General features: G+C 54.8%; 5 protein-coding genes across 5 annotated transcripts in view; 2 read left to right on the forward strand and 3 right to left on the reverse strand.

Moving 5' to 3' along the window:
* Positions 1-564: 564 nt before the first annotated feature.
* SEPMUDRAFT_149503 (uncharacterized protein) lies at positions 565-4,027 on the reverse strand. Its single transcript, XM_016905593.1, has 6 exons — positions 3,487-4,027; positions 2,871-2,897; positions 2,563-2,781; positions 1,518-2,479; positions 1,256-1,462; positions 565-1,158 (listed from the first exon to the last, which is right to left on the reverse strand). Exons 1-6 carry the CDS (start codon positions 3,509-3,511, stop codon positions 862-864), a joined length of 1,737 nt encoding a protein of 578 aa, XP_016761110.1. The 5' UTR covers positions 3,512-4,027; the 3' UTR covers positions 565-861.
* SEPMUDRAFT_126043 (uncharacterized protein) overlaps positions 3,250-15,709 on the reverse strand; it is an 85,018-nt gene continuing 72,558 nt past the window's right edge. The window contains exon 4 of the mRNA XM_016902030.1: positions 3,250-3,267. The gene's annotated coding sequence lies outside the window, so the exon portion shown is untranslated. The remainder of the gene's footprint in view (positions 3,268-15,709) is intronic.
* Positions 4,215-7,532, forward strand: SEPMUDRAFT_149505 (NAD(P)-binding protein). The gene has a single exon (XM_016905595.1). It carries the CDS (start codon positions 4,247-4,249, stop codon positions 5,261-5,263), a length of 1,017 nt encoding a protein of 338 aa, XP_016761112.1. The 5' UTR covers positions 4,215-4,246; the 3' UTR covers positions 5,264-7,532.
* Positions 4,215-7,532, reverse strand: SEPMUDRAFT_149504 (TPR-like protein). Its single transcript, XM_016905594.1, has 2 exons — positions 6,403-7,532; positions 4,215-6,312 (listed from the first exon to the last, which is right to left on the reverse strand). The coding sequence occupies exons 1-2, from the start codon at positions 7,034-7,036 to the stop codon at positions 5,492-5,494; spliced, it is 1,455 nt and encodes a 484-aa protein (XP_016761113.1). The 5' UTR covers positions 7,037-7,532; the 3' UTR covers positions 4,215-5,491.
* Positions 10,614-15,280, forward strand: SEPMUDRAFT_86523 (uncharacterized protein). The gene is made up of 3 exons (XM_016910416.1): positions 10,614-10,758; positions 10,840-14,179; positions 14,240-15,280. The coding sequence occupies exons 2-3, from the start codon at positions 11,002-11,004 to the stop codon at positions 15,112-15,114; spliced, it is 4,053 nt and encodes a 1,350-aa protein (XP_016761114.1). The 5' UTR covers positions 10,614-10,758; positions 10,840-11,001; the 3' UTR covers positions 15,115-15,280.

Here is a 15,709-nt window from a genome sequence, read left to right on the forward strand (position 1 = left end):
GCGTAGATATCTACGGTCTTCCCACCTGCTCCGCAAATCAGTGTAACGTTGCGGAGTTGGATCATCCGAGGGTGGGGGGTGTGATGATGATTTATAGGAGGACCTAGTTTGGTGGGGAATTGGGTCTAGTCATAAAAGGTATGTACTTCATTGGAATGGGTTAATTATGTTTTGTTTTTTTGCTTTTGCTCCCAAGCATATGAAAAATGTCGCTGGTGCACAATCTTTTTGGTTGTCCCCTACGCATTCAGACTTGCAACGATTCTTGAAGAAACGACCACCTACGGAGAATGCAACATACATGCATGCATGCATGCAATCAGAACCAAGCGACGAAAGATGTTTTTCTTTTTCAGGGGAAGGAGGAGAAGGAGGAGAGGTCGGGGCGATTGACTGGTGAGGGTCTAAATACCTACCTCCCTACCTCCCTAACTACCTGGCTGTATTAGTGGAGGAAGAGGAGATTTCCATTCTCTTCTTCCTGTAATGGAATGAATCTATCGTATAAGTGGCTGGGATGGGGGTCGGGGGATGACGATATAATAGGATATGAGACTTTTAGGGGGAGAGGTGCGATATAGTGAAAACCCACACGTTCTTCGTTGAAGCTATAGAGGGAGTTTTCTTTTGAGAATCAAAGGATACGCAGGCATGCGCTCCTCGTATTGCGCCAGGAGAGTTCTAGGAACGTAAAAAGGCGAGCTCAGGGCCCGTCAGCCTCGAGGCAACTTCTATATGTGCGATGATGCACCTGGTGGACCGAATGACGATCCCTGCATTCGTCGCTCCCTCTCATCCCATCAGCAGACTCGCCAATTGTTCTCGGAAAGTGATGCCGTGCCGATGTCGACTTCGCCTCTCCTAAGAAGTTTCTGCGGCTCCTGGGGCAGCCTCGCCAGTCTTGGCACTGTCGAAAGGCATTAGAGTGCACCGGAACAGATACTCCGCGACGCCCCACAACGCGGTCAGAGCCTCCACCCGATCGTCTGCATCGAGGAGGTTGTACCAGCGAGTCCTTTGCAGCTTCGGGCGACACCAGTCGTCGTCATCCGGCAGTGGTGTGGGCAGCGTCTCTTTGCGGACGTACTCGATATAGGCGACGTGAGCTGTCATCTTGAGGATCGAGATGTGATGATTCAATGAGGAGACCATGAATAGCTGCGTTGGTACAATGTTAGCACATGGCAAGTACTCTATCGATGCGTGCGTGGGTGTGAAGGGTGCAGAGCTTCGGTGCAGGGCTCGGAAAACTCACCTCGTCGTAATCCGAGTCCGGTTCCTTACCGATGGGCTCATAGTCCACCTTGGAGTCCCACGTCATCTGGCGATTGGGCTGCAATTTCTTCCAGAGCCTCAGGTTGGCTCGGTGGCGTTTCGCAGAGTCCTTGCGTGCCGCATCACCTGCCATCGCGTCTTCTGTCATTTGCAAGACATGCTGCTCCGGCTCTCCATTGTTGGCTTTCTGCTGCGAAATTAGCTCCCCACTCGTGCGAGAGAAAACGGTAGTGGTGACCTACCTCGTCCGTTGCCACTGCTTTCCCGGATCCACCACCCCATCGAGGGACTGTCGTCCACCATGCACCCTCGTTCGGCTGTTCTTGGGTCTTGCCCTGCCGCTGTCGTTCCTGGCCGAGCTGCAAAAGGCCACCCAGTTCGCGCATCGCATCAAGGCGACTTTTAGTCTCCCGTCGCTTGGTGCTGAGGTTGTCTCCGTAAAAGTCGATGTCGGGCCGACACTGCACGGTCAGGAGTGGGCCTTGGAGAAAACCGCCTCGGGCGCGCTGGCGATCTCGAGGAACACGATACACCGCTGCCGTCTGGCGAATGGGGATATTGAGTCTATTGATCTGCAGGTGTGGCGCATTGCGAGGTGGCACTACCTGGGCACCGAAAGCGAGGAAGACACCGTGGACAAAGCCTTTCACCATGTCTCCCCGAAACTGATCGGGCATGTCCTTACCAGCGGCGGTGCGGCGGCCTTTGTACCTCGTGCGAGTCGTCTGGTGTGGTGGGGGCTCTGGTGCGCCGGGATTCGATGCCGCTTCTGTTGTCGTCTCGTCCATATCGACTTCGGGAGTTTCGCGGGAGAGCGAGTCCGCCAGGGGAGACTCCGCGCGGTTCGATGGACGGGAGCTCGTGGTGACAGCGAGCCCGTCGTGCTCGCTGTCCATCCGCTGTCGCTTGGCATCGTTCTCGTCGCCGTCCGACTTGGCTCCCGACAGCGGTGCTTCGTAGTATTGGTCAGCGCTAGTGTCCCAGTAGGATGCCACACTTTCGGCACCTTCCCAGAACTTTCGCATGTAGGAGAGTCGAGGTTTGATACCACCGGGCTTGGTCGTTCTGGTGAGGGCACGAATGGCAGTATCGTTGTCTAATTGGACCTCGGCCAACTGCGTCTCGAATGCGGTGCGCATGGCATGTTTGGAGCCTTGCCCCTCGGGGAATGGCTCCATTTGGAGCGGTGGGAAGTACGAGCGGCCTGCAGTCTGTCAATACAACGCATCATCCATGGCATCTGCAGCGGCGCGCGATGCCGAGCAGAGACGGGAAGGAGGAGCTCACCATCGCGTCGGAGGGGAAGCAAGTCTTGCGGTGCGCAGTCGGACGAGGCGTGCACGTTCAGAATGCCGAGATGGTCATCCGATACGCTGGACGGGCCTGAGATTTTCGCGAAGAGCGGCTCGAGCTTGGGTGGTGATGAGGGATCGCTCCATGCGTTGCTGGCTCGGGGCCTAGTTGCTGGAAAAGTGACAGGCGTCGCTGGCGCAGGCGGGTCTCGTTCTAACAGAAGGTCAGCGCCGGCACACTCCTTTTTGCTCGCCTCTCGCCTCTCGCACTTTCGGCGGGCGCATGACAGGCGCAGTACTGACCTTGGTCTGGATCGACGTTGGGGATGCCTGCAGATTTCACAGAAGGGTCAGCATTTCGCATTCGATCAAGCTGGGTCTGGACATGCGTGCGTGGAGCTGGAGACTGGGGTTGGCGGCCCGACAGTTCTTCAGGCACCCATGGCGGCTTGAACATGGCGGAAGGGGTATGTAGGATGAGGGTGTGTGTGAGAGGGTGTGCTGAGGGTGCGAGAGGGTGTGCTGGTGTGGAGGTATGTTGGTGTGTTGGTGTTGGTGTGTTGATGAAGTTTGTAGGAGGCAGACACGACCACCAGGCAGCAGCGGCGGCGCGTTGTGGCGGCGGGAGAGAACGTAGTCGGATGTTCAAAAAGGATGGGTGTGGTCTCTCTGTCTCTGTCTCTCTCTCTCTCTCTCTCTGGCGCGCGCGTACATGAAGGTGTTTTGTTTGCCACGCCATGCCATGCGGCGCCTCGCCTGCCTCCTGCCTCCTTCCTGATTGACCACACAACACCACACCACACCTCCCTTTCCCTCACCACTACAAACGCAGTCCATACCTGACCTTACACATACACATTCTCGCGTGGTAGCAGTGGCAGACAAATGCAGAAAAGTGGGAGGGAGGGGACAATCTCACCGAGGAACATCGAGCTCAAAAACATGTTGCTGCTTGCACTCCCCCGTCTCTCTCTATCTCTCTTTTCTTCTCCTTCTCCTGTTGCGTGTCCTATGGACCTATGATGGTGATACCACTACACGACCCAGACCAGCCCGTTGCCACGCTCGACCTCACATGTGGAGTCTCGAGACTCGCGTAGAGAGCACAAGAGGGTTGGTATGGCATGGCGTGGCGAGGCGTGGCAAGGCGAGGTGGAAGAGGAAGTGGAAGTGGGAGCGCGCAGGCACAGAGAGAGAGAGAGTCTTCGTCCGATCTCCACCGCCAGGAGGATCTGCTGCTGGCTGCTGCTTGTTGTTGCTGCTGGTGCAAGGGTTGGCGAGGACTACAGTGGTCTAAGGCACTTCTACTGCGTCCGCGTGGGGCGCACTTCTGTCCCTGTCTGCAATTCGAGCAGAGTCTCCCGTGTGCGCCTGTGTCCAATCGCTGCAGTGATGGGTAATGCTGCACCTCTCCATTACCAGCACTACTAGAATAGGTAATACCCGCGATGAGGGTGAGCAGCGGTCATGAGAGAGGGAGAGAGAGAGGGACAGGGAGAGATAGGGAGGTGATGAGGGACTGAGAGAAAGCAAAAAGAGCCCCACCTGCCTGCGCCGTCGCTACCTGAGTTTTGGAATAGTTCCCCCGCCGACTACTACTACACATCGAAGTGTCCCAGTCACTACAATCAGGTAGTCTTGCTCATACACATCTCGACTCAACGCTTCTACAAACAGCTATGGCCATCACTTATGGTGTCATCGGCACGAATTGGATCACAGACTCGTGGATCCAAGCCGCCAACAAAACCGGCCAATGGCAACTCCAAGCCGTCTACTCACGCACGAGAGAGCAAGCAGACAAGTTTGCCTCGAAATATGCCTGCTCAAAGCTCTATACCACCCTGGACGACCTCGCTGCCGACCAGGACCTCCAAGCCATTTACATCGCTTCCCCCAACAGCCTGCACTACGAGCAGGCGAAGCAGATGCTAAAGGCCAAGAAGCACGTCCTGCTCGAGAAGCCTGCCACATCCACTCCCGCCGAGCTCGATGATCTGTTCCGGATAGCGAAAGAGGAGGGCGTGTATCTCATCGAGGCATACCGCCATATTCACGAGGCCAACTACAAACTGCTGCGCAAAATGGTCCACGAGGAGAAGCGGCTCGGGCCCATTTACGGCGCCTCGTTCTCCTACTGTTCCTACAGTAGCCGATACAACAACGTCTTGAACGGAGAAACACCCAACATCTTCTCCCTCGACTTCAGCGGAGGCAGTCTCGTCGACGTGGGCGTCTATCCCGTAACATTTGCCGTAGCCCTCTTCGGCCGCCCCCAGACACAGTCCTACATCCCCACCATCTGCCGCACAGGAGTCGACGCAGGCGGATGTGGAATCTTGCAATACGACGGGTTTGGCGTGCAAATCAGCGCTTCCAAGTGCTATCAGAGCACCGCACCCTGCGAAATCTATGGCGAAAAGGGTACTCTCACCATCAACGCGACGACGGATATTGCGTCCATTGCACACTGGAGTCCGCAGACGAAAAAGAGCGAGGAGTTGGCGGGTCCGTGTAAGACGGTGGAGAAACCGAATGTCAATATGGAAGAAGAGGCGGCAGAATATGCGAGAATTTTGAATGAAAAGGATACGGCGAGTTTGCAGGAGTTGGAAACTATTTCACGGAATGTCATTCATGTCACTTCGGAGATGCGGAGACAGGCTGGTATTGTCTATCCAGCGGATAAGAAGTAAGAACTACGAGACTAGTGGTAGAAGAGGAATCGCCCACGAGGACATTGAAGCTTGCGCATGAAAGCTTGCAGAAGTATCTACACAGGATGACCCATGCCTCTCAACGTGACGCAAGCATCTGTCCTGTACATACATACATACACATGTACATAGGTACATGTACATAGCAACCACCAGTAATCATCTCACTACATAAGGTAGGTAGATAGATACTACCTCCTCCTCTACTTACACCCTTCCCTTCCTCACCTTCCACTCTCCAATCCACTCCTCCGCCCTCGCCCTCGGAACTACAAACACCCTTACCAACCCATCCCCAATCTCCACCTGTTTTCCTTTTCCCGACCCCGCCAGTAATTTGATCAAAGGTAATTTCTTACCCGCTTTGATCAGACCACTAGGGGAAGTTTCCATGTAGCAATCTACTTGGGAATGGATCGCTGCTGTAGAGGCAGAAGGGGAAGATGATGAAGGGGATGAAGGACTGGAAGGGGAAGGGGAATATTCGTGCTTGGCATCCCAGGGCAAAGGTAATAAATACGCGAGATGATCACCCAACGTCTCGTGTTCTTGAAATTCTTTCACGAAATCGGTCTGGGCGTGTAGAGGGTAGAGGAAGAGGACGGGGAACGAGAGTGTGGAAGTGGGATCTTGAGGGTCGGAGAGGTGGATGGCTGCGTCTTCCAATTCGGGTGGTGATGTCGATGAGGATGAAACTTCTCCAGTTTCATGATCACGCAAGAGGGAAATATTCCTCGCTTTCAACGCAGCGTGCAGGGTGATTTTCTCCCGATGAAGACGTGCTTCGCGTTTCTCGCGTTCGGCGTGGAGATTGCGGAGGTGGGTTTTGCGGGAGTGGATTTTGGATTGGAGGACCGAGAGGGAGGTGTTGGTGGGGTCGTATTGTAAGCCGGATAGACAGGCATCTTCTGCTTCGGGGATTTTGTCTAGGGCGAGACAGGCGGTCGCTGCGCGGTACCAGGCTTTGATGTTCCGGGGATTGAGCCGGAGTACGGAGGCGCAATCTTTGTTGACTTGGCCGTAGTTTTCTGCGGGAAGGACGGGAAAAAGGAAAGAGGACTTGTATCAGCTGTGTGGGGGAAATACTTGTGGATGTTTTGTGTTGGGGGAAGTGATACTCATCTCGAGGTTACAGAGAGCACGATTGGCCAAACATGCTTCCTCTATCTCGCGTTCTTTCTTCGCTTCAGCCTCCTCGTCAACTGGAGTAACCTGGTCCTCCTCCACATCTGTTACATCCAAGATCCTAGTGCTAGTAGTAGGAACAGCATCAGCACCGGCAGCACCAGCAAAGTCGTCATCCTTCGGAGCCTCCGACAACTTCACTTTCCCCTGCACCGAAGCGATAGCTTTGGTATAAAACTCGCGAGCATCTTTCCAGAGTTTGCCACGCGCAGCTTCATTTCCCTGTTCCCGGAAGTTCGCCGCCACTTCAGCTTTGCTTCCTTCGTATGCGAGAGCTTTGATGGCCTCGAGCATCACGTTCTCGCCGCCTTCGCCATCTGTCTCGTCCAGCGTGGTCATGAACAGCGGGATGCGGTTCATTTCTGCCAGGATCTCATCGGCTGTTTTGGATCGCTGCGAGGACATGCTCGGCGGCATTGCTGCCGTGAGCGCTTCAACCAAGTCATCGGAGTTGTGCTTTGCTGTGCTTTCGACATTGCTGTTGCTGCCGCCGCCGCCGCTGCTGCTGTTGTTCGATACCGGCGCGTTGCCTGTGGGGGTGCCATCTTCACTTTGATTTTTCGCCATTTTTTCTCATCAAATCCTGTAGTGGCTTGTTCAGATAAGGTGCGATGATGATCCGGCCTAGTGTGCACCTGCTCGGGACAGCGTGTTTCGACCCTGGGCCCTGCTTCTTGCCGTTGTTTTGTGCGGGCGTGGCTCATGTAGGTCGTGAATCATGCACTTACAGCACATGTAGTCCGTCGGGACGCTTCTGGTTGTAGAGTGAAAAGGTGTGTTTCAAGGTCCTGCAGGGTTTTTGTGGTGTCAAGCACCGAAAAAATGCTTGTTTGCCATGTGTGGAAGCTGGCGGGCTGGTGGCGTTTCAACATCCGACAACGGCTGTCTCCAACTTACCTCCCACTGCCGATGGCTTGACTATCGAAAATCAGCCCAGAAGACTGCACGAAATGGCATTTCAGCATTTGGAAGCGCATTTGGAAGAATTGCTCGTGGCCCGCAATGAATCAGAACCAAGCAGTCGTCACCTGCGCGGCCCTTACTCCGCTGCCAGGCATGTTGGATAAATGGGATGGTACTGGCAGTCTGGCAGCGCGAACTTCCGTTTTCTCCGGCAGGCAGAAAATAGAAAGAGTCGAGACGGATCGCTCCATCAAGGCATAACTGCCTGCCTTGATGTTCAGGTATACTTGGATAGCGCAGGGGCTATGGGCAGACCCCATTTCTGTCTAGTCGCAGACCCCATCCTGAGTCATCAAGTAATTACGTACCCTTGGCCTTGGGCCTTACGATATATACTCGCTCTTTACCTACCTGTAGGCTTCACTCTACATTACACCCCGAAGGATACCCCTCTCGATTCTTAGCCCCCCTTGGGGGGTTAGGGGGGCAATCTAGTCGGTGTCCCCGAGGTATTCGGTGGCCCCGAGGTATTTAGAAAAGAAGTCCTAGGAGGTTAGGTATAGAAAGCAGAGGTCTGAGCGAGGGAGGAGACGCGTTATTTTCTAGGGGGTAGAATTACAGCGGAAGGGTACGTGATTACTTGATGACTCAGGATGGGGTCTGCGACTAGACAGAAATGGGGTCTGCCCATAGCCCTTGCGCTTGGATAGACTGTCTGTTATGCTAGTACCCTCGTACATGGATTATGGATATACCAATTAGTATTTTACAGCATGCTGGGAATTGACAAACATGGCATGATGGCCTTACGAGCCTGTTGGTAAGGTAGGGCTGTAGACGTAGGTACCTCCGTACCTTAGGAGTGAGGTGAGAGTACCTTTATGGCAGGCTTATGCATCTGGCGACATCGCTGTCATTCCTGACAAGCTCCGTAAATCGCCTGCCAAACGAGCCAACCCAATAGTTCCACTGCACTGGCGATCCGCCCTCTCCTGATGACAACAGACTCAACAGGCCTAACTCCCACGCAGAATCATAATAGGCGTCAATATGTGCAGAGCTGTTGGGTCACTACTGCAATAATAGCAGTAGAGGGCAGGGTAGGTACAGGTAGCCGTTCCGAGCATGCATATTGTGCTGCACATACCTCCTACCTCGGCCACATTATCGCCCACAAACACCACCTATCAACCATAGGTATTGACCGTATTGTTCCTGCATATTTTTCCGCTGCAGCCTGTAGGAACGCCGCTAGTCTGCAGTAGCACTGTATGTAGCAGTCCAGTGCCGCTGCAGCGAAAGCCTCTCCTCGTATTTTCACTGTACCCAAACCAGTTCTAGAAGCAGTGCCGCTGTGAGGTCAACCGGAATGGAACTGTAGCAATTGCCGTGAGCACACACCATCACACCCAGCCCCCCCTCTCGAGCCCTGTCGCGCTGTATGATTGATTGCCTTGATAGCCGCTACTGGCTGGCTATCCAGGACAATGCCAGCAGAACACATCTTATAAAAAACCCGATTTGGATCTGGTCAGAGATGACGAAAGCAATCAATCGCAGGAGAGCACCAACAAGTTACAGCACAGCAATAAAAATTACCAATACCAACATCGAGAAGGTACCTCCTACATGTCCCTGGACTCATCTACAGACTACAGTGTTGGTGCACCGATCGAGATGACGTTCGAGAAGGGAGTTCGACGAGCTGTTCGCATACTTTTATTTCCCCAGCGCCAGTAGGAGGTACATATACCCGTCTGTTTTCCGCCTCGTGTATTTCATTTATTTCATTCGCTGAGAGCGACATGGTTACACATGCCATCACGAGCTACACGTGCTGCCGCTGGAGAACCCGCAAATTATGCCGTTGTGCCCCTCCCTCCATCTCATCTTACCTAGATATACACCAGAAATCGCCGCACTACCATGCCTTTTTGCACACAAGACTCGACTTCATATACACGGCCGGATTGTGAAGCAGGATGCCATAGTGGAATCGGGATCGTAGACCAATGAAGAATGCCGGCCACCTGCTACAAGATGCCAAGCCGCTTTGGAAATGCCCCCCGTTGTTTGAGAGCAATACACCTACACAGGGAGCCGAGGGCGCAACGCTTGTGGCTCTGGCTTCAACCGAACCTTGCGCTCTGGGATTTAAGCGCCGGGTGGAGGAAGGACCTGGTGGGGCTTGGCAGGCCTTCTCTGCAGGGCTGCCGCCAGGGTGAGCTCACTGAGCTCCTCAATCCTCACACCAATGCCAGCCGGCAGCTCGCTTTGGTCCCTACGAGATAGAGTGCCCAGCCAGTACGGATGCGGTCCCGTGGGCCGTATGCAGGCACACACAGTTCTACCATGCCATCTGCTGGTCTACACGGACGGAATCACAGTACCGGAGGTACGGTAGCGGTAGTAGTCTCACAGAGCAGCACACCCACACATACACACCCTCTCTCTTTCTCCCCTCCCCCCTTGCCCCTCTCTAAACATTGCCACTTCCAGATGTGACGACGCCGAGGGCCAGCCAGCCAGCCAGCGTCGATCTCCGGACGCTATGCGAGGCGACACACTGACAGCACTATGCACTCTTCGTGATGTGAGACCCAATATGGCCGTCGTGTTATTCGACAATTTCGGAATTGATCTGCCATTTCAGGAGGCTTGCACGAGCTCTCTGTGCATCCTAGCCTAGCCTAGCACGCGTCCCATCTGCAGCAAGCGGCATCCCAGTAGACATCGCTTACACACATCCACATGCACGTTAGGTGCCGTCTCAGCTCGCCGCACTCGCGAGCTGTGACACGAAGGCTTCCTGCATTGAAGACGGACCTGCTCCACAGCGGTAGCAAAAGAAGAAGCAGAAGAAGAAGATCATCGATGGCGGCGCCTGCAGCGTGTCGCATCCGACGCAGAGCGTGCTCATCTGATAGGCTTGCCCGTGCGTGGCCACCACGTACACCTTAATCACCATCATGTATGTACCTCCGTGCCGGCACGCCAACCTCCAGGGTTTTAACGGGACGGCCGCCAAACAAGTGGCCATTGCATCGCCGTTTTGTGGATGCTGTGTCGCAGGGTTAGCCGGAAAGTCAATTCACAGGTGGTTTAGACTTTAGACCAAGTTCGATGTGTGCTTGTCTTGTGCTCTTCCACGCCTGCAACCTTTTCCTCAATATCATCCCAGGTCTCTCCTGGAGATGAGGCAGAGCTTGTTCGATTCTTCCAGGTTGACTCCATCCTCAGTCCCTACCGTGCGTGCGCCTCGTGCTACAACACGAGCTACATTACTGCGTCGAATCGCGGTGAACATCCCCATTGGAGAGGTCTTGGTAATCATGATCGATTGTGCCGAGCTGTGAGGGAGGTCATGGTATACATTTTTATTGGAGGTACGTCCACTGGTCGTGTGCGGCGCGTCTGAGACACCGCATCGCAGCATCGCAACGTGCGGATCTGACTTCGCCAAACAGTTCTTTCCTCTCATATTGTAGTGTGTATGCTGGCAGAACTGGTGCAGTGGCGATAGCGAGCCCCGGAGTACTACCTACCTGCCTTATTTGAATTGGGACCATTACTGCCTTCCCTACTAGACCTACCTACCTACCTTATTACCTTGCAAGCATATCACCCCAATGGCCGACTATTTCAGCGAGTATTCTTCCTTTATTGGAGCCAAAGGGCTCCCGTCGCCGGCCGACACACCCTACGAGACTCCTGGATTTATACGATCGAAACGGTCTTCGCACGCAACTGCAGGCTCGTCACGAGAGCAGTCCTCCTCGCCTCCGCCGCTTCCTTTGGATGCCGTGGAAGCGCAAGACAAGGCACGAGATGGGCGATACTCGGGCATGGACCGCATGGACCCGCGTCGCTTCACGCCAACACTGCATGCTTCCTTGGTGTCGGAAATTCTCAATCTGCGGAGAGAGCTTGACTCCAAGAACACTCTGGTGGAGGATCTCGAGTCGACCGTATCAGCAACAAATGGCGAAAATGACATTCTTCGGAGACAATTGGCGGAGAGTACGCGTGACGTACGGAAAGCGAAGCAGCAGGTGCAACAGATGGAACAAGGCACGTATGACGCCGTTGAAGATCTCGTGAGAGAGCGTGATACTGCGAGGGCTCTCCTCGACGATGCGCGAAGCAAACTGGAAAGCACGCAGAAGAAGACGCGGCAGCAGGACGAAGATGCACAGCGAACGCAAAACATCTGGGAGACCGACAAGGAAGCATGGGACAGCGAGCGCAGGCAGCTCGAACGGCGGATACATGTGACCGAGACGCGATTGCGTGCCGTTGTCGACGAGATGACCATGCAGCAGTCCTCAGCGCCCATGTTCAGCCTGCCCGATGACAGCACGTTCAAGGACAGCGGCATTGGGAACGAGAGCGATTCCGCGAGCATCTATTCTGCCACTCCGTCGGTGAGTCCGACGAAGCACAGGCGTAATATGAGCAGCTCCAGCTACAATGCTCGCCGAACTCGTGCATCGGTCTCCTCTAGAACCACTGCAGCCACTCCCGATGTGTACTCCCGCCCAGGAAACACGTTGGCTGATGAACTGGACATTGACGAACTGGATGAGTACGACAACGAGGGCTCTGTTAACGGCGAAGACACCGACGATCACTCGTCGCATTTCAAGCATGCAAGCATCGTCAGACAAAATTCCGTAATGGGAGAGCTTGATGCGAAGTCGAGGCGTATACTGAGCCTGACCACTGACTCGTCAGAGACGCCAGCCGCAAAAGATCTGCCAAAGCTGCTAGCCGATTTGCAGGACCTGCAGGAACCCACCAAGAGGATGTACAGGGACCGCGCAACCACGCCACCGCCCACCGCCTTTGGTATGCCAGAGCCCGCCTTGCGTGCAACTTATGTCGATTCTGGTTACCAGCCTTCTCCTCCAGTCTCGCCACCACGCGTTCATGTCACACAAGCTGTAGATGACACTGCAGCCACTGGTAACACGACTTCCGGGGACGAAATGCGACAACAATCTCCTGCGGCGATAAACATCAGTGCAACTCTGCAGCAGCCACCACAGGCACCCCAGACCAAGCCGATTAGCCCTCCCCAAACCCCAGTAGTCGACGATGTTACCTGGGTGCATCACAAAGCCCAGCTCACGGTCGTACTGGAGTATAGCACAGCGTCGACGCAAACCGAGTTGGTGGAACCTGAACGTCCGAAGGTTGGTGACACAAAGAAGCGTGATAGTCTATCGCCACCTTTGTTTGTGCCGTCCATCACGATCCATCCACCGAACAATCGACCATCATCACCAGTGCCTTACGCTCTGCCTCCGGGCACCAAGAATGCCTTTTCTCAGGCAAGTCTGGCATGGCCGAGCCAGGATGCCAGCATGCAAACAGAGGAGATCCGGGTCGATAAGCGTGCTGTGAAACTGCCAGCCCACCTGTTGCCTTCAGCTTTGCTGCCGAGTCCGACATTCCAAGAGGCTACACGGCCGTTATCGCAGTCCAAACGCATTAGTGCATCCAGTGTTCTGACCAAACGCGCATCCGTCACGAGGCCTCCTGCTATCTCGATCCCAGTATCGCCACCTTTGCAGTCTCCTGTTGACTCGAGCCCGGAAATGTCCAGGAACGGAGGAGCTCGGGATCTTCGTCACTATCCTCTCAAAGCCTTACCTCTCCCACGACCTGTCCTTTCACCACCACTGCCTCCGAATGAAACATTCACTAGTAATGGCCCTCTTAATCGCGCTTCTCAGTATGGCGTGAGCCAGCCGAGAGTGGACTACATGGGCGGATATGAGCCCGAATCATCAGAAAGCGACTACGACGATCCTGTGCAGAATAATGAGCCCATGACCGACTTGATTGGTATGATGCCTGCCCCAAGTCGACCGCCGTTGGGGCGATTCGGCCTTTCGGATCCTCCCAAAGCTGTACCAGAAGACAAGGAGATTTCGCCGGAACGTCGTCCTGGCACAGCTGATTCATATGGTGCTGCGCCTGCACCCTCTATATCCAGCAGTCGCGCCACTTCCCGACGCAGGCCCACCACGCAGCAGCCTTCTACCAGGTCTGGAAAATCGCCCATCAGTCCGAGCTTCCGCAGTAGCTTGGCCTCCAGCGGCCATAGTACTCACCAGAATGAGCCGATGCCCCCGTTCCCTATCCCATTCAGATCCAGTTCACGACCAAAGCCACACAGCGAAGGTTCCCAAAGTCCGACTACCCACGATAGCTTTGGGCCACGTGCAGGCCGCGCTGGCAGATCAGCACATGCACGACAAGTCAGCCTTCGGAAGGTGCAGTCTGCTGCTGTTATCAGAAACAGGGGTGCAAGAGGCTCACCCACCAAGGGCCATCGTTCACCCACCAAAGGCCATCGCAGACGTAGACAATCGCCACAACTCACTCCTGTGCAGTCCATGGCTGTCGAGAGCCCGGAGCCCACCAAGTTCCCGATTCCAGAGCTGCCATCGCCCGTGCGAAACAGCCTGTCATTCAACTACGTCAAGGGGTCAGTCGATCTACGAAGCACCACTGGCTCGTCCACCCGTGTATCAGAGGAGAGGAGTCTTGTGGATGCCATCGCAGGAACCATGGTGGGTGAATGGATGTGGAAGTACATCAGAAAACGGAAGTCTTTTGGCATCGGCGACGACTCTTCGGAGCGGCCAGTCACGGCCGAGAACGGGACCGTGAACGTGACGGCACATGGCACGCGCCACAAGCGCTGGGTCTGGCTGTCCCCATACGAACGTACCATTATGTGGGACACTAAGCAACCCACTTCCGGCCCCGCACTCCTGGGGAAGAAGGGGCGAAAGCGTAAGTTGCACTTTGAATTAATGTATCTCTCATTCAACTCCACTAACTAATACGCTGTAGTGGCCATTCAATCCGTGCTGGACGTTCAAGACCCGACGCCACTGTCTAGAAACCCTGAGTTGGCCACAGCGTGGGGGCGGTCCATCCTGATCTTGACGCCCGAACGTGCTCTGAAGTTCACTGCTACCACAGAAGAACGACATAGCCTGTGGATGACTGCCCTGACGTTCCTGGCACGCGAAGCACAATTGCCCAACATGATTCCACAAATGCCATCCCACCGACCGCCGCCCATTCCTCCAATGCCTCCCGCATATTTGGACGGAGTGCCTATCAAGCGACAGCGCTCACCATCCTTTTCCAGGACGAATGTTCGAGATTCGATTCGCCTCACCAAGGTGAAGCGAGCGGAACTTCACCGAGGGTCATCCCATCCCGATCAGCCTTTCTCCACGGCAGACTTGCACGACGGCGCTGTTGCTGGTGCCGAGGCCGAAAGCGCCGACTTTCCCGCGGTACCGCGTCTCTACATCTGCACATCACGTCACCAGAGGAATCGCAGCAACACGAATCCCGGATTCAGGAGTTTCTCTTCGACTGGCATCCCGTCTTCGGCGTCGTCTGTGATGCACTCCAAGTCAAACAACGCCTCATCCTTCCGACCGAGCATCTCGACCAAGAGTGGCAGCCGCCGCGAGTCCCTCGCCAGCCCGACACACCAAAACTTCTTCGAAGCGGTGGGAACGGTGCGCATGGAAGCGTTTGTCGACCCAAACGTCCGAGACGGGGTGCTTTATGTGCCCGCGCCGCCACCCGTCATCGGAGGCGCACGCCGGCCCCGAAGAAGCAGTAATCTGTCTCAGTCCACGTTCGACAAGCGGAGAGCTGGCTATGTATTTGACGACGACGGCATGGATCCCTTTGGCGGATTCTAGAATGGTCCGTCCTGTATAACGATTGATACCCAACTCCTGATGAAGCAGGCCGTCTTGGCTAGTTCACCAAGGCAAGCTGGTCTCATAGCTGCGCTCCTTCCTCTTGTATATAAAACTCCGTTCACGAAGATAATGATATGTATAGTCTCATGGCAGCCTGTTGGCATTTCTCCTTTGTACAATAATATGCACACGAAGGTACACCTATCTAATCCGGCAGGTGGAGCAGCTAATACAAGATGACGCGGCGTAGTACAGGTACGGCCCACGTGGTTGAGAGGCTTCGGAACGTGGTGTCATGGGCAGCATTGTTCACCACGACGCCCTGTGCTCCATTATTATGTTGAACGGAGCGTGGACGGCAACAGCCCTAAAAGATGGACTGGGCGGTCTGGTGAGACCTTTCTCGGCGGAGAAATCACGGACAACTTGCCTTGGTATCTGAAGTGCTCGGCGGCGCATCGTATCTCCCGAGCAGCGTATGCCAGCGTCGTTCTGAGCTTGACTTGATGCTCTGCACCAGGAACACGAAACACGCTGCTGCTGGTGTTGTACCGCATACGGAAGGACGATGCAGATGCGCCTTTGTATTATT

This window comes from Sphaerulina musiva (assembly GCF_000320565.1).
Source record: "Sphaerulina musiva SO2202 unplaced genomic scaffold SEPMUscaffold_5, whole genome shotgun sequence".
NCBI lineage: Eukaryota > Fungi > Ascomycota > Dothideomycetes > Mycosphaerellales > Mycosphaerellaceae > Sphaerulina > Sphaerulina musiva.